The 23,714-nt window shown below is 52.9% G+C and overlaps 2 protein-coding genes across 5 annotated transcripts in view; one reads left to right on the top strand and one right to left on the bottom strand.

The window, feature by feature from the left end:
* The window catches only part of LOC138165419 (small ribosomal subunit protein eS8), a 230,373-nt gene that overhangs the window by 122,135 nt on the left and 84,524 nt on the right, over nucleotides 1-23,714 (top strand). The gene's annotated exons all lie outside the window — the stretch shown is intronic.
* On the bottom strand, nucleotides 1,202-17,697 carry LOC138165417 (transmembrane protein 53-like). 3 transcript variants are annotated; one of them, XM_069093751.1, is made up of 3 exons: nucleotides 17,481-17,697; nucleotides 6,016-6,137; nucleotides 1,202-1,942 (listed from the first exon to the last, which is right to left on the bottom strand). In XM_069093751.1, the coding sequence occupies exons 1-3, from the start codon at nucleotides 17,680-17,682 to the stop codon at nucleotides 1,289-1,291; spliced, it is 978 nt and encodes a 325-aa protein (XP_068949852.1). In that variant the 5' UTR covers nucleotides 17,683-17,697; the 3' UTR covers nucleotides 1,202-1,288. The 3 variants fall into 3 exon arrangements, with proteins under 3 accessions (XP_068949852.1, XP_068949853.1, XP_068949854.1); XM_069093752.1 differs by having other exon boundaries at nucleotides 6,016-6,134; XM_069093753.1 differs by lacking the exon at nucleotides 6,016-6,137 and having other exon boundaries at nucleotides 17,481-17,620.

Raw genomic sequence — 23,714 nt, 5'->3', positions numbered from 1 at the left:
GGTCCAAGAACACCTTGCCAGGGCTAGGGCAAATCTACTTAGAATTTCCTAAGAAATGGAAAGTCTTCCACCTGGGTTCACCAAGTCCAGGACAGGAAGGTGTATCTAGTGGGTAATTCGTCTGAATGAGACCTCGGGGTTAGAGGGCCAGCGGCTTGCTGAGCTGAACACAGCAGCCGAGGAAACCAAGGGGTTTCATCCCTTGCATCCTTACTGGAGGCAATCAAGCAGCATCCTGGGTAGGCCAGGTCTGCAGGATGTGCCCAGCCGGACACCATGGGGTGAGGAAGGATATGGATGAGCTGGGGCATGTCCAGGGCAGGATGCCAGACTGGGAAGAGCCCAGATCTCAGCCCCATGAGAATCAGCTGAATCCTAGGAAGAAGCTTTGGGGGGAGACGGGGTCCCTGCTTTAGGTTCTGGAGAGGCCACAAAGTAATGGGGCGGGGAGTCTATGCAAAGACAAACAGACTGGATGTCAGGAGAAAGGGCCTAACAAGAGCTGTAGGTGGCTCCCATAAGAGACAGGCTGACTCCTTGGTAAAGGATGCTAGGGAGGGGATTCTGGTCCAGTTCTGAGCCCTCTATGACCCAAACTGGGTCAGGTACTAAGATTCAAGATTGCTGAACTCCAGATTGCAACCCATTGTAGAGCAAACCATTGGAAGGGAAAAGGCTCCTTGAGTGGTCTGGCAAGTATCCAGTGAAGCAGGTTCTCCCCTGAAGCCTGGCCAGCACCTACAGACTCCCAGGCTTGAATCCCACACGCATCTGGGACAGCCTTCCCCTACCTGGGCCAGGTTTGGCGGGCAGTGGGCCTGTCTCCCAAAGCCACTGGGCTACAACTCCAGGCTGCTTTTACTGCTAGAAGTCAAAACTGAGTCAGTGGGGCTTGGGGTGAGGCCCAAGTCTCTACCTGAGTGTAGCTGCCATCATCCCCAAGCCCTGGCCTCTGGTTTGTATCTGTGCACCTTCCTCCTGCGGTTGACTGGGATGGGAGAGGCAGTTGAGGGGAATCTGGTCAATAGCCTGACCAGGCCACTTCCTAGTTCCCCTCCCCGGTCTGTGCTCATTGCCACCACGATGGGGCCCCTGGCAAGGAAAGAGAGGAAGGTGCTCCATGAACCTGCTGGCCTCCGGCCTGTCTGGCACCTGGGAAGAAAAGCCCCAGGCTCTGGGCTAAGGAAACAAGGCACAGACATCTGGAGAGCTGGCAGCCCAGGCTGGAGGGGGAGCCGACTTTTATTTCTGGGGCACCCGAGGATGGGCAAGGCCGGGGCTGGAGCCCTCACATGTTCACACAGTTGTACAGGAAGGAGAGACAGAGGCTGGTGTAGTAGGTGGGGTAGTCCCGCAGGTGACTGACGTGGGCAGAGGCCGAGAAATCCACAGCACGCACCAGCACCTGCTGCTCTAGCCGTGCCACCACCATGTGCTCAATGTCACAAGCCCGGATGATCCGGTCGGCCTTGGAGTAGAGGTAGAGCTCGGGCCAGCGCGATGACTGTTTCATGAGCGCGTCGTAGTAGTTGACATGGAAAATGGCGGTGACCGGGGAGAGCACCAGCCACACGAAGACGGCCGCCAGGGCAAAGGTGAGGAGGAGGAAGATGCGCAGGGCGGGCTGCTTGTTCTCCAGGATGGCGGACAGGGCCCGCACAGCACCCACCAAGTTGCTGTTGCCGGGGGCACTGTCGAAGATGGTGCCCACCACTTGGAGGTGGCTGAACTGGCGGTGCGTATGGATCAGGTCCACGACATAGCGGTACAGCATGACCCCGGCATTGCTGAACACGTGGAAGAGGAGGGGCTTCTTCTCAATCTCATAGTCAAAGAGCAGTTCCAGCAGCTTCTTGGCAGGGCTGCGCAGGGAGGGGATGCCGAAGGGCTCCGCAAAGAAGACCATCTGCCAGGGGGCAGTATAGCGGATCACGATGCATCCCTGTGGGGCACAGAGACACCCCCCAACCCACAAGGTCAGCTCTAAAGCTCCACAGAACCCACCCACCCACAGGAGGAAGCCAGCCTGCAAAGTCACAATCCCAGAACTAGAGGCCAGCTCATACACTGTCTAATGCTGCCAACCACCCAAACTGCTGGGCCTTCACACCTGGCCACTCTAACCCACCATGCCAAGATGGGCAGGGAGACCCCAGGAAACTGGAGAGAACCAAGTTTGAGTTTCATATCAGAAGGCTGGGGAGGAAGTTCAGGTTTCACAAGTTTAGACCAGCAAACACTAGGCATCTACTCTGCAGACAAGTCAAAATGAGAAGCAGGCCTGTCCTCCTAGAGCTTACAAGGTTTCAGGCACCAGCAGCAGTATGGTGTGGGGTTTTGGGGGGAGAAGAGGGGAGCTACAGGGGAAGGTGTCAGCAGACCTGGGACACAAGGTCCCCGTGGGTCAGGGGCCTCATGTCATCTGACTCAGTTTTCTACCACAGCCTGGAGAAGCCCAGGTTCAGAAGCTGTGGTTCAGCTCTACACTGAGCCATGCCTTCTACCCAGCACCCACAGAGGGGCAATCTCACTTCTTCCACCATCTCCTGGTTCCTCTTTTCCTCAAATGACTCCCAAGGGAACCCCTTCACCATCCCAGGCACCTGCTAGACTTCCCTTTTCAAAGGGGGAGGAAGGAAAGGAGAGGATCTCCCTCCCCTCGTCCCCAGCCTAGGGCTAAAGCTGAGGTCCCAACGTGCTCCTCTCACTGCTATCACATGAGGGGACTGGAGCTGCTACAGAGCTAGCAGCCCGCCAGGACCTCTGGGTCTTTTATAAGGTGATTACTGTCTACCCTTCACATAAGTAGTTCAGTTTTGGGGACACCTAAGCACAGGATTCTATAGTTATCCTCAATAACTTACCCAGCCAAGAGGAACTAAGGGGAGGGAACAGAGATGAGACAAAGGAGGTGACATTCAGCATCCGAGACAGACCAGAAGCCAGCCTGACTCCTGTGTACACAGCCTTGCCTGCCTGGAGGGCTGGGTGCAGTCCTGGGTACCCAGTGGCAAAGGGTGGGCTCCTCCAGCCTCTCCAAAAGGATCCAGCTCCTCCTTCCAGGGTCCCTAGTCACAACCTCTTGTCTGTCTCCTCACTGTCTCCATCTCTCTCCCTCTTCCCCTGTGTCTGTCTTCTCCCTCTGTCTTTCCTCTCTCCTGTCTCTGCCTCTCTCCTTCCCTCCTCCCTCCCTCTCCCCCATTCCCTTCTGTCTCTCCTCCCTGTTTTTCCTCTCCTCTCCCGTCTCTGCCTCTCTCCTTCCCTCCTCCCTCGCTCTCCCCCATTCCCCTCTGTCTCTTCCCTGTCTTTCCTCTCCTCTCCCCTGTCTCTCCCTCTCTCCTTCCCTCCTCTCTCCCTTTCCCCCATTCCTCCTCCGTCTCTGTCTCTCCTCCCTGTCTCTCTCGGTTGTCTCTCTCTCCTCCCTCTGTCCCTTCTCTCTCCCTTTCTTCCTCTCCCCCCTCCAGCCTGGTAGCTGCTCTTGCTTTTTCATCAGCTCAGCTTTCCTTCTCTCCTCCCCAGTCTGCACGGTTCCCAACACCCCCTAAACCCTAAGCTCCTTCCATAGATAATGGCATTGGACCGAAGAGATGTGCAAGGAAGGGGTGTCCACACTGGCTCAGACTGAGGGTCCTCTAGGACGCCTGAGCCTTCTCTCAGGCTGTCCTTGAGGAGAAGGGGAATGCTGCAGAAGGAAGCCATGACAAAGCTGCTCCCTTCACCTCCATCTAAATGTCCAGGAGGCAGGGCCCTGGGCCCTTGGGTCCCAATCTTGCCCTGGTCACTAACTTGCTGTTACACTTACACAAGGCCACCTTCAGTGAGTCAGATGTATTTAGGACTCTGGATTGGCCACTTCTCTATTCTGTGCCTTGATTTTCCTCTCTCCAAAGAAGAAGCTGGAATTCAAAGCCTGCCTTACCCTTAAAGATGGAGAATGCGGCCTGCTCCTGAGGACCTGTGTTCTCCCCAGGAAATCTCCTCTTCTGGCTAGATAGGGCTCATCTCAAATTAGACAGAGCAAAGCTGCAAGTCCCACCCTGGGGATGCAGCCCCGATCAAGCCTTGGACACTTATGAGGCACCAATCACGTGCCAGGCCCCAACCGCTATTAGGGGACACACTGTGTACAGGATAACTTTGGGTGCGTGTGTGGAGGTACTAATCAGAAAGGGCAATCAGAAAGGCCTGCTGTAGGAGGGAGCTCTGGGCTGAGCCTGAAAGGAGCAGAGTATCCTGGATGAGTCAGAGACAGCCATGGCTCACCATGAAGGCCAGGGAGAGGCCACAGTGGGGAAGGGAAGCAGCAGAGGGGCCCACACCCTTCCCAGGACCCCATGAGACACAGAAGGGGAAGGGAAAGAGGGAAGAAGGCCAGAGGAGGCAGGAGACCTAGACTATCAGCATGCCAGGCCCTTTACTGAAGCTGTGGGTAATTGTGCTTCCTGGGATTTGAGGAGGCCACTGCTCAGGGGTCCCTGAACCAAGAAAGCTCCAGCCAGGGACTCACTGGGCTGAGTGCCCGTCAGTCATCGATGCCCTGCCCTGTGAGGGGAAAGCTTGAGGGACCCTTCAGCTACCCAACAGGAATTCCGAGGGGCAGGGAGGTCATTCAACAGGTCCTAGATTGGCATGAAAGGAGTCAGTCCACCTCTGGCCCGAGAGGCAGAGTGGGGGCCCCCAGTCTAGGACCTGATGAGAAGCTGCTTTTCCCCAAAGGGCAGAAGCCAACAACAAACCCGTGAATGGTCTTGGGCCCAGTGGCAAGATGGGGAGGCCACCTGGAGGGGTGGGCACCGGAAAGCAGCCTAGAGGCCTCCCCAGGGTCCCTGAGAGTAGAGGTCCAGGGCCTACATGAAAGGACTGCAGGGGTGACTGGGGAAAGGGCTTCATGCTCTATCTTTAGACCTCGTCATTTTGTCTGTTTTCTGGTAAAAATGTCTTTCAAAAAAATTCCAATCTCGTATCAGTGGAGCTCAGAGAAAGGGGATCTGTTCACACTCTGCCCAAGACAAATGAGGAACTGGAGAGGAAAGACCCCAGGCCTGGAGGGCAGAAATGCTGAGGTCTACCTGGGCCCCATCACTGATGAGCTGTGTGACTATGAGCAAGTCTCTAGCCCGTTCTGGGCCAATTTCTTCATCTGAATAAGATGAAGACTTAGGAGAAAAGCACAGGGCAGGGTCAAGGAGGCAGAGGCTCAACCAGCCTTGGAAGAGAGAAAGCCTCATTACCAGCATCATCAACAAAGGCTGTTTCACAAAGCTCTGGAATAAAGAAGAAACCAGCAGGCCAAGGAGAACAAAAGTCCAAGAATCTCAGGGTTGTGAGAGGACCAAGCAGCTCCTGCTGGAGAGCTCACCCCTCTGGAGGCACACCAGCTCTGGGCAGGAAGCTCCAAGAATACAGGCTCTTAGCTCTCTGAGTCGGGGTAACCCTATGTGTGCCATTCAAAGCCAGCCAGTCACTCATCTCAGAGGCGGCAGCCTAGGGAACAGGCCAGGCAGGGCAGAGAACAGGAAGACTGTGCCTCCTCAGCCAGAAGCTTGGCTGCCAAGGCCAGGAGGCACCCTCAGCAGAGGACCATGGAGCTTCTGCCCCTGAATTCTGCTCTAGGGTCCCTGGGGACGAACTAAGACCACCAGCCTCCCAGCTTTGGCCACTCCCCAACACCCTTTGGCCTGACTCTCAAGACCTGCCAACCCAGCTCTTGGTCACTTCCCTGTCTCTGGCACTGACTCTCCATCCCACACCCGTAACTGACATGAGAGCTGCTCCCACCCTCCCCTCGGAGCCCAGGCTGCTAGTGGGCATGCCTCCTAGACCATCTCCTGCCATTAAACCAGCAGCTCTCTGAGGACAGGGTCTGGTCTTTTCCTTCCCATACGGTGCCAAGCCCAGGGCCCTGGACCTCCACACACTAACATAAGCTCCTGGGAGAGAGAAGGGGCCAGCCTGGAGCCTAAGGGCTTGCCGAGGCTCCAGGTAGGCAGGGAGTGGGGAAGGCCCCTCACTCACCCTGTTGAAGTAGATGGTACTGTACTTGGACAGGTTTTTGTCTGTGCAGCCTCCCCAGCCCAGAAGAATCACCACCGGCTGCTGATGCACTCTCTCCCTTCTCTCAGGGTCTGCGCTAGCTTCTGAAATATAATCCAAGTCAAGCTACAACAAGTGTTCCCCTCAAGAAAAGAAATTAGAATCAGGGTATGGCCCTGGCCCTTCTTCCCACCGGCCTCCAAAAGGACATGAGTGCCTTCATCAGGACAAATGGCCCAGGACCTAAAGCTGAGAGGGGCCTTTGAGGCCTTCACATCCAACCCAGAACCATACATTTGAGGCTGGGGCAAACATCTTGGTGCCAAGAGGCAGAGGAAAGGCAAGCGTCACCACCCCCTTTGACAGCCCGAGGTCACACCATGTGTGTCAGTCTTGGAAGGGGGCACCAGATCCTCACCCCCACCGCACTCCCAGTCAAGTCCAGTCCAGTCCCATTACATCATCCCACCTCTCATCCAGTCTCCTTGGCCACATCCTCAGCATGGCTCCCCTGCTCATCCCACCTTTACTTGAGGGGGAAGGCTGGTCCTGGGGCCTGCATCACTCTGGGACCTCCTCCCCAGGGGCTGCACTGAGCCATCAACACACCCTCTCATCCATCATAATGACAGTGGGTTAATAAACATTTATTAAATACCTACCAAAAAGCCAGGCAAAAAAAAAAAAAAAAACACCCTCAAGGAGTTCCCAGTCAAATGGGGGAAACAACATGCAAATGTGTACAAAGGATAAACAATGACCAGAAGGAAGGCCCTAGAATTAAGGAAAGCTAGGAAAGGCTTCCAAGAGAAGATGGACTTTACCTGCGATTTAGAGGGAGGAAGGGATGAAGAAGAGTGTTCCAGACGTGGAGGACAGCCAGAGAAAATGGCCAAAGCCAAGGCGGGGTGGGGGTGTTTGTGAGACAGCCAGGAGGCCAGCGTCACCATCACGTCAGAGAGTAACATTTAAGAAGACCGGGAAGGAAAGACGGAGCCAGGTCACAAAGAAGCATTTTGTATTTAATCCTGGGGGTAACAGGGAGCCCCTGGAGTTGACTGAGTAGGTGGCATGACTTTAGGAATATCACTGTGGGGGCTGAATGGAGGAAGGCCTGCCATTCCCTGGGAGGCTCAGCTGCCATATGGGAAACAGGCACCACGCCATCCACATTCAGGTGGCGTCTGACACCCCAAAGAAAGACGCCTTCCTGCTGGCTCCTCTCATCCTCCTGCAGCTGTGCCCACAGACTCCTGTGAAAGTCTGCCTTCTGGGCATCCCATGCCCTGATCACATGCCTGACACTTTAAGTTCCTAATGTGTGAGTCACTGGTGACATAGAGAGGAAAATGAAACAGACCTCACCCGTAAGGGGCACACACTCCTCCACAAGGTTATGGGACCTAGGTAGACAAAGACAGCCCACAAGGAAATGTCACAGCATGATGCTAACTTCAGGGCTGTTGGGAGAAGGCCTTGTGGAGGTGACATCAGATCGTGCTTTGAAGGGAAGCCAGATGGAGATGAGGAGAGAGGACATACCAGATGGGAGGGGAGGGAAGCATTTGTTCAGAGGCTCCAGATGAAGTGGGAGACAACCTGCAGGCTATGAGGAAGAGCCGGTAGGTCTGTCTGGGACAAAGGGAGCATGAGGGGCAGTTCTCAAAGTGTGGCCCTGGAACTGGTATCATGGGTTTAACCCCGTCAGGCCTCAGATCCCTCAACTCTCAAATGAGGAGGGTGGATTAGATGACCTCTCCATTTCTTCTATCTCTCTCTCTTTTTTTTTTTTGCTTTTTGGAGGGCAATTGGGGTTAAGTGACCTGGCCAAGGTCACCTGGCTAGTTTTTGTGTTAAGTGTCTGAGGCCAGATTTGAACTCAGGTCCTTCTGACTGCAGGGCCGGTGTTCTATTCATTGCACCACCTACCTGCCCCATCATCTCTTCTATCTCTAAACGGATAATCCAAAGAGGGTCCTCTAGGAAAACCTTGTGCCTGACTCTTATAAAAAGCCTTCCCTGTCTGTCCCTTGAAGAAACATGGCAGAAGCATGGAAGGCCCTGCCTAAGATATGCAAGGCACCGAGGATATGAGGATTTGGAAAAGAGGCCAAGCCCTTACTAATGTTCTCCTGATAAGGAAAAAGGGGATTCTTGAAAACAAAGCTGAAGCCTGGAAGGAGCTGAGAAGCAGCCAATTAGAAAAAGACTAGCCTCGACCTATGCCCATGTCTTCTGGTCAGATCTCCTGGGCTTTCTTTGGCCTGGCTCTCTCCCAACGATGCACAGAATCAGGGTCTGGTGGGCAGAAGGGAGCTCAGTGGCATCCGGTCCAGTCCACACCTGGCAGGAATCCTCCCACATCAGCAAGTGGCCGTCCAGCCTCTGTTCCCAGACCTCCAAGGAAGGAAAGCTTACCGCCTCTGAGGCAGTCCATTCTACCGTGGAACAGCTCTCATTACTAAAATGTTCTTCCTGACAACAAACCTCAATTTGTCTTGAGGCATATCACTGTGGTGGATGAATGGAGGATGGACTGCCATTCCCTGGGCAAGATCAGCGGCCCATGTGGCTGCCCCTGCTTCGGTACAAGGACTCCTCCCCTCCACAGGATGACCCAACAGAATGTTCAAGGCCTCTGTATTCCCTCCTTCAGGCTAACCCCCCAGTGCCTTCAAGGAATTTTCACATGGCATAAATTCTGGGCCCTTCCCCCTCTCTATGGGCCTTCTGGCCAGTCTCTCAATGTCCTTGTGAAGTCATGTTGCCAAGAACTGACCACAGTCCTTCAGGTAAGGTCTGATAAGGGCAGGACAGTCACCTCTGTGTTTCACGCAGCCTGAAATGAGAGGTAGAGAAGACAAGACCCTGTGCTACAAACCCTTCTGTGAGTGCATCAGCATCAGGGAAAAAGCCCACCCCACCCCACATTTCCATGGAGAGGACACACACACACACACACACACACAACACACACACACACACCACCTTCCTGGAGAAGCCAAAGCAGCTTCTCCAGAGTTAAGATGGTCCCTCTTAAGGACAGGGCACCAGAAGGGACAAAGAGAGGACACCACCTTCCGGCTTCTGATTAAGATTTATGGGAGCTAGGAGTGGTGGCCTGCAAGCTTCAGGGCTCTGTTCGGAAGAGAATCAATAGATCAGTCACTGACCCCTGGACCGGAGGAAGCCAGCACTAGAAGAAATTAATGGAATCCCGAAGTCTGGGAGTGAGGAGGCGGCTCTGCCTCCCCTGCCCCTCAGGTCCATCCCTATGGGCACTGCCCCCTGCCAACATCCTGGCTTCTGGACACATTCTTCTTGGCTGGTTCTTCTTTGCAAGGTTCCTTCCTGAAGCTCCTGGCCAGCCCATGTGCAGAAGCCAAGGACACCCAGCTCCACATTCTGACCCCCCCGGGATCTGGACCATGGTGATGGGCAGGAGCAGGGCTCCCTCCTCAGGACACAAAGTGCCTTACAGCTCAGGACTACAGTGGCCAGCTGTGCCTGTGCCCACTGAACAAATGAGGAAGCTGAGCCTCCAACATGAAGCAAGCACACTCACCACACAGGGCATGAGAGACCAAAAACGGGCCAGAAGAAGAGAGGGAAACAGGAACAAGGTGAGGAGGCTGGAGCTGTTCCCCAGGGGAGGCTGAGAGAGGGACGAGGCTGAAGAGAGTGGGCAGGGGGGTAAGCAGCAACCTCTCCACCTCTCCCACCCATTTCCTGGGGATTGGGAGAAGCACTGGTGTGAAAAAGAATGGCCCCAGCCGCAGGGAGCAGGACAGGACAGCAGGCTGCTGGTCCCTGCTCAGCCATTCACCATTCTCATCTTGGCAGTTCAACTGCCTCTTCCGTGAAATGAGGGGCAGACCCCAACAAGAGTGCATGATTCTATGACTGTCCCTGCCTCTGGTCCTTCCCAGAGCAGGGATACCCAGGACTCATGGCCTGGGTCTTTCTAGCTGAACCACATCTGGCCACCACAACTGGAGGCAGGCAGACCTGAGGCTTGCCTTGGGGCCCTGGGCAAATCTCCCATTTATGTCATGGGATGGAGAGTCCCAATTTGGCACACTCCACTGACCAGTGTGACAAAGAGCTGGGCCCACAGCCCCACCAGGAAGGGCACCAGGAGTGATGTCAGAGAATCTCACAGATGTGGGATGAAAAGGGACCTCAGAGGCCAAGAAGACCAACCCTCTCATCTGAGAGGAAGGGCCTGAGGCTCACAGAGAGGAAGAAACATCCAAGATCAATGCAGATGGCTCAAACCCAGGTCCTCTGACTCCAGAGCCAAACCTCCTTCCTCTGAACACCTGGTTTACAGGTGAAGAATGGAGGGGAAATGACTTATCCAGGGTCACACAGCTGACCCCAGCCCACCTCCCTGCCCCACACAGCACCTCCTCTCCCACACGCCAAAGAATCATACTGACCTATTCAAGGTAATCCTGAAGGATCAGGGCTGGACTCTAGAAAGCCACTTAAACAGTCCCTTTCCCACCTACAGGCACACACACCTGCCCTTCAGCCACACCTACACCACCCATCCCAGGGGTCATAATGACCTAGATGCAAACACGGTTGGAATAAAGGTTTTCCAGAAGGAGGTGTACCTCCTGATTACCCTCCAAGTCTGTCCTGATCAAGCTAAGGGCAGCACAACCAAGCAGAGCCATTAATAGTGAGGGCAGGCAGCTGGTGTCAACCTGACCCCTGCCCATGGACAGTGCCACCTGCTTTGTCCTGTGCCCTTCCACTGGGCTGGACCCCCACAAAGACCAGCGCTAGTCACTCCAATCCTTCCAGGGTATGACATGAAATCCTGGACAACAGAAACTCCCCTGAGCCTCACTGTCAGATCTAGTCCAAACCTGTCAGCCCGGCATGCAGAGCCTTCCCCTGCGTGGACCCACCAGATCACAACACACACTCTTGTGCTCACCCCCAAAGCCTCCTTGCTATGCCCTATGTACATAACAGCACTCGTCCCAAGGCCTTTGTTCCCTGGCCACCCCTCAGGGCCCAGCTGCCTCCTGCCTCTTCCAGGAAGCCTTCTTGGGCTACTCTGGTTCATCTACACTCCAGACTCTCAAAGCCCCCATCACCACCTCTGGCACCTGCCATCCATCCCTGCCTTTGGGCTTCTTCAGTCGGGCCCTGCCTCCTATTGAACTAAGCTCTAGGAGGGCGAGGCCACGGCCCCTTCTGGACCTTCCAGCCAGACATCCCTCCCTAACACTGAAATCAACAATGCCACATGGGCTACTTAGTTCCCTGGAAGCCATGGAGTGCTGGAATTACTGCCCAGCTGGGTGGTACTCTAGAGAGAGACAGGGAGGCCTGTGTCCTGACCCTGCCTCCAACACCTGCTACCAACTGTGAACCTCTGGACCAGTTACTTCCCTCTCTTGAGTCTACGTCTTGCCCTCTGCCACTTGGGGATGATGGTGGTGGTGGCACTTCATATGCCACCAGGCTCTGTCAACCTCCGGGTTGAGCAGCCCCGTCGCCTCCCACCTTCCCCTGCCCCACCTATGCCCTCGTGTCCCCAGACTTGCAGGCGGTCATCTCTGCAGTTCATCCCGAGAGCAAGTGTCCAAGGCAGATGATGTCAGGTAAAAGTGGCTGAGATCTGAGTACTCGGCCTTTGTGCTAGGTGCAGGAGCCAGACAGGAGGCCTACCCATGCCTCCAGGGCCTCCTCAGAATCCCCCACTCTGGGCACAGAGGCTGAGATGTCCTTCCTCTGCCCTCAGCCTGTGGCCTTGGCCCCAACCTTGCCTCAGCCATCATCTCCATCTGCCCCTAAACAGGCTCAGCTCAATCCCCATCTGATCTCTGGCAGGGGCTGATCTCTCTCAGGTTCCTGCAATCTGCCTTCCATCCCTGTCACTCTCTCAAAGGTCACCCATGACCTCCCAAATCCCAATTCAAGGACTGTCTTCCATTCCTCAGCCCGTGGGATGGTTCTACAGCAACCACCCTGCTGGTTTGGGAGCAAAGTCCCAGCTAAATTTCCTCCTACCTGTTGGGTCATTCACCAGCAAGCATTTATTAAGCACCCACCATGAATAAGGCCCTGGTCTATGGACTGGGGACACAAAGGCCAAAGTGGCAGCCCCTGCCCTTAAGCAGCCAGTATTCTGGCCTCTCTAAGCCTCAGGGTCCCCATCTATGAAACAGGGGGAGGGTCTGGATGATCTCCACAGCCCCACCCTTGCCAGCTCTGCCAAACCCACCCAATCTCTTCTCAATCCATTAGCTACTTGGTGCGCAATCTGCCCCTGGCCATTCCAGCTACTCCCAAGGCTTCCTCTCTCACCCATAAGCCCAGAGAAGTGGCTATAACTTGAGAACAGATCTGAAAGGTCAGTGAATATCCCAAGACTCATCCACTACTTGGTATCAGCTGCCAGCAGGGGCCCACAGTCTGGCCTGAAGCTGGATGCCCTGTGGGGCACAGGTGCTATTTCCACCACTGCCCCCTAATGAAGGGAAGAGATTCACAGAGAAAGGTATCTGGAAAGGGAACAGCAGTGGGCTGGTTTCAAAGAAAGTGCACAACAATGGGATTTCTATTTCTGGACCAGCAGACAGTCCCTGGACAGGGGCAGGGGGCACCTAGCAAAGGCGACAGAGAATCCACTTTCCAAGTGTCTTGCAAATCAAATCAAAGGCGCTTTAAATGGAAAAGGAGGAGAGAAGAAGAAAACTGCCGAGGTAGATACAGAAGACAGTAGAGAGGAACAACAGAGGAGAAAAAAAAAGACAAGCAGGAAAGATGCCAGAAATTCATACAAGACCAGATCCCAGAAAGGAGCCAGCAGCCTCAGATCCTACCCACCCCCTGACACACATAGGACAAAGCCAGCCTTGGTTTGAAGCGGTGGAGAGCCCAGCCCCTTGAAGAGCAGACCATTCTACTTGGAAACGGCTCTCCATCCTGCTCAAGTGGGCCTCTCTGCCTTCCCTCCATGGCCCCTGATTCTGGCCCCAATTCTGAGTGACAGGCCTTCACATATTCACAGGCCAGTCTACCATGTCCCACCCGTGCCAAGGCGTGTTTTCTCCAGGACCAGCATTCCCAATCCTCCTGGGACATGGACCCCAGGTCCTTCACACTGGTTCCTCTCTTCCTCTGGACATTCTCTAGATGATCCACAGCCTTCAGAAGGTGCCCCCAGCACTGAACATCACTGTATACATGAGATCTGCCCCAGGCGGCAGACAGAGGGTTCATCGCTTCCTTATATGGGGACACCTGACCCCTTAATACAACACAAGCTCCTCTGAGCTCTGTGGGCAGCCCACCAACCTGCTGACTCACTAAGCTTCCAGCCCGCACAAAAAGAGGTCAGGTTCTTTTTCAGACCAACTGTTGTCTAACCAGGCCTCCCTTGTGCTGGCCCTGTGCAGCCGATGGGTTTTATTTTTTCTTGTTATTTCTTATCCAACCTAACACGTGCACTTACTTCTCTGATATTTCCTCTTATTAAACATAACCCAGGGCTCAGTCTGGGCTATCAAGATCCCCAGGTGTGTGGGCGCTCCCTCCCAGCTTTATGTCAGCTGCAGATCTGATAAGCACACCCTTTGGCCTTTAACCAAATCACTGATAAGGAGGTAAAAGCGCCCTGGGAGACCTCTGCCAAGCTGACATGAACCATTAACAGCAATGCAACCAGTTTGGAATCCATCCAATGGCGTTCTATCTCTCCATCTTTCCCAAGAGAACAAGTCCTGGCTACTTTACCAAACATTCTGCTAAACTCCAGGTAAATCATTAGCTCTGGCACTGTCCTGATCTACCAGGGTAGTCGGGCAGCCTGTCACAGTGGTTCCTGAAGAAACTGTCCGAGCTATTGCAGTCACAGCTCCCTTTGGAGAGACTCCCTAATCATGTCTTTAGTTGATCCACAATTCTCTCAGGAATCAAAGCCAAGCTCACTGTCCTACAGCCACAAAAACCGCTCTCTCTCCTTTTTTTTGAAAACTAGGAGGTCTGTCCTTCCCTCTCCCCACCCCACCTTCACATGACTGACAGTGGCTCAGCAGAACCCCAAGTCTGAGGGCTCCCCAACAGGGACTCCCACAGGGCAGCTCAGGGCTTCTCTATCTCCATACTTACCTTGGGTACCAACACCCTCTACATTTGTGTTGTGTCCTTCCCAATCCAAAAGTCATTCATTCTCCTTCATGGAGAAAACAGAAGCCAATTAAGAATGGGGCAGTTCAGCCTTCCCTCTGGTCAGTTACCTCCTTCCCTGTCTTTTCAATCCTTATGGGTTCTCTGGCCTGCCCTAACTCCCTCCACAGATGCAGTAATTGTTGTCAGATCTTTCCAATGAAGGTCTACCTTCCTTTCCATTCACCCCAGCCATTTCTCTGATGTGGGCCCTCATTCGGCCTCGCACCTGGACTACTGCCACAGACTCTGGGTTCAATACTCTGTCCCATCTCTTCTCACTCCTTTCCATTCATTACACAGCTGCCAAAGGGATTTTCTTAAAAGTGCAATTCTGCCCTGTCCACAAAACTCCTCAGTTCCCTATTACCACCAAGGCCAAAAATAAAACCTTTGCACCCAACCTTTCCAGCATATTGCACCCTTTACATACTCCCAGTCAAACTGACCTTCCCATGGCTCCCCAACCAAAATGCTTCATTTTCCATCTCCAAGCTTTCTCCCAGGCCATCTGTCTCCCATGCCTGGAATGCCCTCCCTCCTCATTCCTGCCTCTCAGGCTCCCTAACTTCCTTCCTGGCCAAACTTAAGTGCCACCTTCTACATAAAGTCCTTTCCACCCTGGTGACTATGTCTGAAAAGGCAGAGGTTGGATCTAGATTGTGAAGGGCTGTAAGGGGATCAGTAGCCCCAGGTGGGTTGAAAAGGAAGGGAATAAGCATTTATTAAGCTCCTACTACCAGGGACAGTACCAGGGACCGTGCTAAGAGCTTTGCCATTATTATTTCATTTAATCCTCATAACAACCCTGGGGCATAGGTGCTATTATTATCCCCATTTTACAGATAAGGGAGATCCTCTGCTGCAATTATTAGAGAAGAGGAAAAAGGTCAAGTGTCCAAGCAGCTTGCCCTGGTCACCCAGCTAGTTAGAGGTCCAAGACAGGCTCTGAACCCAGGGTGACCGAAGTTGCCTCCCAGCAGTGGTCAGACTAGCAGGAAGAGGATGTCAAGAGTGTGCAGGGCCACACAGGTCGCTTGAGGAGGAGCCAGGCCATGGCCACAAGGAAATCCCAGGTGACAGCAGAGAAGTGTCAAGGCCTAGAAGCCGATGGTAAAGGCCTGAGCAGTAAGAGTGGAGATGTCTTTTTCTTGGAATTTGGCTGTGAGCTGGAGGATAGAGACTCCCAGGGTGCTCTCTCTGGCCCCACCCCAAAGATATCACTTGCTCAGCCTTTGGTCGGCCTGTTTCCTGTGCCCAGAACATCCACTCTTCCTGAATTTACACAGTGGCTCCCTTTCCTGCCCTTTAGCTTGTAAAGCCCTTCACCACCTGCCTCCACCCGCCCTTTCCAGCCTCACTGGACTTTACTCCCCCACCCTCCCACCCTCCCACCCTCGAGGATCAGGCCACACTGGCCTTGCCTTGATTTCTTGAACTTGGCACTCCATGTCCTGTCTCCAGGCTCCCTAGGCTTGGAACGCCCTCCATCCTCACTTTCCATACCGACATCATACTTCTCTGAAGCCTTTCCTGCTCCCCCCTCCCAAGCCACAGCCCTCTGACTATTTGCTACATGTGGATTCTGGGGGATAATCTGTGTCCTAGCTGCCATCCCCTTAAAAAACCAACTCCCTGCAGGCAGAATGAATTCAGGATTGTTTCCATTTTTATCTTGGTGCCCCCATAGGAGCTATGTAACCATTGCTTGCTGACTGAATGATCTGTGGGATGAAGGGAGGTAGTGGATTCAAAACCAGGTCTCTCCCCCTCCAAAAAAAAAAAATGACTTTAATATTTTAAAGTCAGTTACTCTGCACTGAACTCCTCTCATTTTAGGAACTGGAAATCCCACCCCTATCCCAGAACCACACAATCAGAGGTCAGAGAAGGATCACGACTGGTCCAATCTGCAGATGACCCAAAGTTGGGAGGGACAGCTGACATTCTGGATAACAGAGTCAAGACCCGAAAAGAGTTTAGTAGATTAGGATGACATTCTGATTTTATTAAGAGATTGAATAGGAATAAATGTCAAATCAAATGCTTGGGTTCCAAAATAATTAAATAAAAGCACGCTGGGAAAGGCTGGATGGAAGAGACAACACTAGCCCTCATCTCCTGAGTCAGACATCTGGGGGACTCGAGGCCTGCTCAGGTCCCTTCCCACTGGGAGATGTGGTGATTGATGAGTCTCCCTCCCTCATCCCTCAATCTCGGCAAGCTTTGGGCTTCCTCCCTCAGAGAGGGGGAGTCGTGATACTCAGGTCTGACACCTTCACAGGAAAAAATCCAAAGCCACTAAGCTTCTAAGAATGCACTCAGACTCACTGAGCCAGCATCAGCAAAGTAACCGGGCTGACCGAGAGGGCAGCAGGGGCCACAAAGCTATCCTCCTCACAACAGTCCTGGTCCAAAGTCAGGCAGTCAGGAGACTAAGACCAGGTCTGTCCCAAGCTGCCTGCCCCTCAGGCTGCTGTGGCAGACAGAGCCACTGGACTGGACGGCACAGGCCCTGGGAAGGAATCCCACCTGTCCCCTGTGGGACTCTGGGCAAGTCTCTGGCCCTCTCTGGACTTGATTCCTCATAAGTGAAATTGTGAGGGGGAAGACTGGATGACCTCTAAGGCCTCTTTCAGCTTTAAGTGTTCAGAAATCTCAGGCTTGTCAGACATGAAGTTAAAGCTTGGTCTTACTTCTGAGCTCTCCTGTTTCAAGGTATTGTGTCAGGATGGAAGCGCTGTTCCAGCCCTCCCCCTGTGGGGCTCCCACACTCCAAGGCTGACCAGGAACCTGTCAGGCAGGTATTATCCTGGCCATTGGGCAGGAAGAGGAAGGGGAGATTGGGGGGAGGGGGAGGGGGAGGGGAGGGGCGGGCTAAGCAAAGCGCCTAGGGACGCCAGAGATGCAGGGAGACCTAGCACAGCTGACCAGAGGTATACAGGGAACCCAGGGGTGTACGGGGGAGGCCCTGCATGGGACCCCTGGTGTATAGGGAAGCCCCTGCATAGTATGGGGGTGCTCTGGGAGACATGCCGAAGAGTGTAAGAAAGGAGCCCAGGGGGTGTAAGGGGGAGGCCCTGCACGGGACGCATGGTGTGTGGGGGGATCCCGGCGGAACGGAGGGTGCTCTGGCGGCGGATCGGGGAGCAACTGCACAGGGACTCACGCTGTATTAGGGAGGCTCGTGGATGTATGGGAAAGCCCCTGAAAGAAGCCCCGCGCCCCCCCCTCCCCCAGTCCCGGCCCCATACCCTGACAGCGTGGGATCGGCTCCGGAATCTGAATGGTCACGTCCAAGTCGTCGTAGCCCATTGCTGGTGGCGGGGCCCTTCCCGGATTCCCTCCCGGGAAGCCTCCCTCCCTCCCGGGCTGGAGTACCAGTACCCGGGACTGGGTCGGGGCTCCGGGCACGCTGGGACCCTCCCTTTCCGGTCTCCGCACCTCCTCTCGCATAGGAATCCGGAAATCCCACCCCTCGCGCAGAATTGCCCAATCAGAAGTCAGGACTGCACTGTGACCTGCCCGGGCTTCATGGCAACGGCGCCGCTCCGCCCCTGCTCTAGGCCGTCGCGTCCGCAGCCATGGCAACTGTGCCTACTCACCACTCCTAACGTCATGGTGTCCCGCCCCAGAGGCCCAGAGCGTGTCGCCATTGGCTGCTGCCCGGCGGCGAGACTACAGATTGGTGATGTGGGGTGCCCATCGGAAGGCTTACCTTCGGGAGGGTGAGGTAAGCGGATCTGGGGGCTCTGGGGATTGTGAGGACTTTGGGGCTGTGGGGGCGGCCTCGGTCTCTTCTCCCCGCTCGCTGCTGCCGCCCCCGGGCTGGTGGAGGCGGGAGGGAGGCCGGCGGGAAGCAAACGGGACCCCACGGGACGTCCCCGCCGGCTCCAGTCCCTTGTACAAACCAGGAAACTGAGGCACAGACGCTGGACTGGGCTCAGTCCCCTCGTCAAACTGCGGGAGCCGCAAATCCAACTGCAGAGTATTCAATAAAGACCAAGAAGCAGCAACGTAAATAAGTCAGGAAGACAATAAGCATTGCCTAAGCGCCTACTTAGTATGCCAGGCTCTGTGCCAAGCACTGGTGATACAAAAAGGGGAAAAAGACAACCCCTGCCTTCGGGGAGCTCACAGTCTATCAGGGAGACACCATGCAAATAACGGCATACGAATAAGCCTTGTACGGGATAAGTTGGAAATAGGGATAGGGAAAAGCTCCCCAAGAGACAGAGACGAGGAGGGAGAGCAGTGCAGGCAGGGGGCAGGGCCAGTGACCATGCCCGGAGACATGAGATGAAGTGCCACATAGGACCCCCCCATCTTTCCGGACTCCTTACACCTTACAACACCCCACTTGCGTACTCTGATCCAGTTTTACTGGTCTCCTTGCTATTCCTTGTATAGAACACCCCATATCTCACCTGGGGATTTTCTCTGACTCTGCTCTAAGCCCCAAAGGCTCTCCCCTCCCCATCTCTGCCTCCTGGCCTCTCCCAAGTCCCAGCTAAAATCCCACCTTTTACAGGAATCCTTTCCCAGACCCTGAAAACTAGTTCCTTCTCCCTGTTTCTTATCTGTCCTGACTATAGCTTGTCTGCACATGTGTTTGCTTGTCCCCCCCATCAGATGGTAAGCTCTTTGAGGGCAGGGACTGACTTTGGCCTTTCTTTATTACCCCAGCACTTACCCCAGTGCCTGGTATATAGTTGCTTAATCAATGTTTATTAACTGACTGACTGACGTGAAGAAAAGCAAGAAAGCCAGCTTGCCTGGGCTAAGGGGGGCTCAGAAGAGAGTGATGGATGATGAGCCCAGATAGGTGACTGGGAGCTGGGCCAGAAAAGGCTTTAAATGCCGACAGAGGAGTTTGCATTTGGTCCGGCTTGAGGTGATGGAGAACCACTTGGAGTTTACTGAGCAGTGGAGTGACACGGGCCAGACCTGTGTTTTAGGAATACTGGTTTGGTAGCTGAGAGGAGATGAATGGGTTAGACTGGAGGCAGGGAGACCAGGGAGGAGGCTGTTCTCAGACGTCCAGAGGAGAGGTGACGTGGGAATCAAGTAGTAGGATCCTTCTCTGCCACATTTACCATCCTTCTTCCCCTTCTTGCTATGTGTATGTAACCAAGTCAGCACTACCATTCCTAGAAAGGATGCATCCGCTGATGTCCTAGGATTCCACTCACCTCCTTGAGACATCCCAAAGCAAAACACCCCAGTCTGGCTACACTGCTATCTATCGATCCATCCATCTGTCTGTCTATCTATCTATCTACCTATGCATGCTTGTATGTATCTATCCATCTATACATGTACATACATATATACACACACACATATGTGTGTATTGACTGCCTCTATTAGAATGTAAACTCCTTGAGGGCAAGGATGCTCATGCCTTTTGTATCCCCACTGCTTAGCACACTGACTGAAACATAGTAACCCTTAATAAATGCTTTTTTATCATCTTTCACTTACTTATTCTCTGCTCCCCCATAACCATTTGCAGGTTTCAGGGGGATTATAGACTAACCTACTTTTAATCTCCATCAATCTCTGCCACCCCCTTCTCTCCCCCAAAAAACAAAGAGGGATTTAATTCTTTTTTTTTTTTTTTGCTTTTTTGGAGGGGGGAGGGCAGGGCAATTGGGGTTAAGTGACACCCAAGGTCACATGGCTAGTACGTGTTAAATGTCTGAGGCTGGATTTGAACTCAGGTCCTCCTAACTCCAGGGTCGGTGCTCTATTCACTGCGCTACCTAGCCATCCTGGGATGTAATTCTTGACTCCAAACTCAGCAAATTCTACCTCCTAGTGAGGCAGCAGGGAGCCTGGGGGAGGGATAGGAGGCAGTGCCAAGGACCAATGCCACCTGGAGCCCCATATCCCCTTGGCCCTGATAAAGAAAGCCCAGGATGCTGAAGCCAAGAGTCCGGAGAGTGACTGTGCGGCCATCCCAGGGCCCACAGTGGAGGGGCAGCCTGACAAGTGCTCCTTCAGGGACTGAAGCCCTGCAGCCTGGGGATCAGAAAGAAAAGTCCTTGGCCCTGTCAAGTGGCTTAATATCATTCTATCAGTGGAAACAACACGGAGGAGAGGCCTCTGGCCACTGCACCCCAAGGACCAGGGGACCTCTCCATTTGATGTGCAGCTGAAGCCTTCCCTCAGGGTAGTCTCCCTCACTAGACTGGGAGCTCCTGGAGGGCAGGGGCCATCTCTTCTATTTACATCCCCAGCACTTGGCACGGGCAGCTGACATGGGAGGTAGTGAAGCCTCTTGGCACAGTCCCAGAGGCCTCCACATTCTGCTGGGAGGCTGGATCTCGCCATATTCACAGTCCAGGCCCTCCTCTTTAGCCTCCTCTCTCCACCTGTAGCCATCCCCATCGCTTCTGGCCACTGGCATCTCTAGCTTTTTCTAAATCTTTACTTTCCAGGAGATCCCTGGCCAGACTCCTTCCCCAAAGACACCATTATCCAGAGAGAGACATACAGTCTTCTGGGAGATATAGTCCAGGAGGCAGAGGCTGGGAAGCCTGAGCTAGGCTGCTCCCCTCAGCTGCAGGGTGGCTTTCTCCCGAGCCCAAATTCAAGCTATGAAAACACAAATAAGAAAGATGTTTGCACACACTAGGTATTAAAACTTAGAAAACCGTGGAAGAAATACCAGTGAGAGTTGCAGTAAGAGTGAGACCTCTGCTTTGCAAAGAATTTTTTCATAATCACCAAGTATGTGTGAGACTAATTCCAAATACCCAGCAGATTATCATTGGGAAAGATCACATCTCCACTTTTGATTTTGTGTTTGGCAAAAATTCAAACCAAGATGAGGTTTATCGTACCTGTATTAAACCTCTAGTTGCATCATTGGTTGAGGGATATAATGCTACAGTTTTTGCCTGTGGACAGACTGGATCTAGGAAGGCATACACCATTGGAGGAGGCCACATTAGAACACTGAAGATAGAAACCCAGAAGAGGACTCCAAAAAATTTACAAAGACTCAGAGAAAAAGACAGCTTGGGCACAAACTCAACTAGAATTCCTGGAAGAAATAAAACAAGAATTATGAAAAATGTTTTATAAGTGAAATGAGTGTGCTTAAGGAATAAAAAAAGGAAAATAAATTAGAGGATCTTTATGCAAAAAAAAAAAAAGAAAATATAGTCCAAAGGATTTCTTCCAAGGAGCACTGTTCTCTGGCCTCCAAGCATCATGACAGCATCAGGAGCACATCCTGCTGACCTTCCCAATATAATATATGGCGTGTGGAGAGACCATTGGATTTGTAGTTGGGTAAAAGAGAGGAATGTTGTGGACATCATTTACCTTTATTTGAGCAAAGCTTTTGATAAAGTATCTCAGATTTGTGGAGAAGATGGGGGAGGGCCCCGATGTATTCTGCCCTCATCAGGCCTCATCTGCAGCACTTTGTTCAGTTCTGGGCTGCAAAGCTTAGAAAGGTCATGTTAAACTGGTGAGTATCCAGAGGGCAGCCGTGATAACGAAGGGTTTGGGGCCCTGTGTCGTATGGGCATCACTTGAAGGCCCTGGAGAAGCTTCAGATTCAAGTATCTGAAGGGCTATGTCACGTGGAGCAGAGATAAGCCTCCTTCTCTTTGACCTCAAGGTCAGATTCAGGAGGAGGAGGGAAGAACAAGTCCTGTTCTGATTTCATAAGAATCCCTGCAGTTGTGTGGCAAGGGGAGACCAAAAGAGCTGCAATGATGTGTTAGGGATTAGGGTTAAGTGAAGGTTCTAGGGAAGGATGCCAGGTTTGGGGAGTAGGGGTGGTCCCTCAAGGAACTTCCATCTTCCCCCAGTGCCCAAGGCAGGACTGGCACAAGGTGGGCCCTTAATAAATGTTTGTTGCAACAACAGTTCTTTTCTGTTGTAATAGAGTAAACAAATATTCACAGTAATGCTCAGGGCCCCCACCCACTGAAGCTCCCCCTTTTTAGATCAATCAGGACATGACCACTCATCATAATAAACACAAAAACAGTTTATATAAAAGTGTCACAATATCAAAAACATACATCAACAGTAAACACCCTCAGTACCTGTGGCCTAAGAAAAATCATGTTGTCTTCTCACAACCTCCCCATAGAAAGAAAGCCATAAGTCCAACCTTTGCCCAGCTTTTCCCTGGTCAGTCGAGGGAAGCTGTACACATTGGGATGACGAATTGTCCCAAGGATGACAGGAAGAGTGCCACTTTGTGATGCCTCTGTCATCAGACTCCACCTCATGGGTGAGGGACCAAGATTGGGCTGCTGCCATTCTAGGAACAAAGCTTTCATGACCAAGTCTGCATCTCAGAGGTAGAGGTGAACCATTAATACCTGGGACATGAAGCCCTGCAGCTCAGAATGCTCCCAAGCCCCAGCAGAAGCAGCCAACACCTCCTCCATTCCATCACTTCCATTTTTTTTTCCAACAGTCTTTCTGAAACCACCCGCCTCTGAAACATCCCCATGCTTATGTTTCCTGAGATGAAACAGAGGCTCAGGTCCCAAAGTCTTATGGGATTGTGGATCACTAGACCTCTGAAGAGACAGCTTACAGTTGAATTAGCTAATTAGCAAGCATTATTAAGGACTGACTGTGCCAGGTGCTGTGTTGAGTGATAGAGATGCAAAGAAATCAATGAAGGAAAAAGTCAAGAATTTATTAAGGTCTTACAGTGTGTAAGCACTCTGTGAAGGGATGAAGATACAAGAAGTGAACGGATGAAAAAATACTGAATAAGTGCTTACTGTACCAAGCACTAAGATATGAAGAGAGAAGCGAGACAGGGCCTGCTCTCAAGGAACTTCATTCTAATGGGGAGACAGGGAAGGTTTCAGATTTACACAAGTCAGAGGGAAAGGTCCTACGGTCCTTGGGGTGCAGCAACAGCAAAGTAGATGGTCATGCCTCTTTTGCAGCGTCATTTGCACCGATAAAACCCTGTCTGCTTCTGGTGTTGAACCACTTGACAATGCCAAGGACTGTGGCGGGACCTTTCTTTGGAGTCTGTGGCTGTGGATACAGCACCCACAGCAGCATTGGCCAGCCTACAACTTCACCAGGCTTGCTTGCTAGGATGCTCCCTGTGAGGGCTAGGTCAACTACAGGGACAGTGGTCTGGGTTGGGGGTTGGGAAGAACAGAAAAGTGCTGTGCCTCTCCTAGGACTCTTGGGTTTAGCTGCCCACACATGGAAAGTGGTCAGCAGTTGACGCAGATGGTGACAAGTAAGGTAGGTCCCTTCTCCACAATGATTGCTCAGGCTAGAAGCAGGGTTAATGATCTGGGGGGCACTGCTATTCCCAAGGATTTTGGATTCAGGAGCCTTGCTATCTCTGTCAAGATTTCAGTGGTTGGTTGAGATAGTAGTTTGGCTTTCCCAGCATATATTGCCTCCTCTCCCTCTTCTCAAGAAGCTCACATTTGGATGGATGGATGGATGGATGGATGGATGGATGGATGGATGGATGG

The sequence above is a fragment of the Petaurus breviceps genome, unplaced genomic scaffold, assembly GCF_028583685.1.
Source record: "Petaurus breviceps papuanus isolate PSGF00001 unplaced genomic scaffold, PetGlider_PUasm1.0 208, whole genome shotgun sequence".
Lineage (NCBI taxonomy): Eukaryota > Metazoa > Chordata > Mammalia > Diprotodontia > Petauridae > Petaurus > Petaurus breviceps.
The sequence above is the reverse complement of the archived record's forward strand: the minus strand, read 5'-3'. Positions and strand labels throughout refer to the sequence as shown.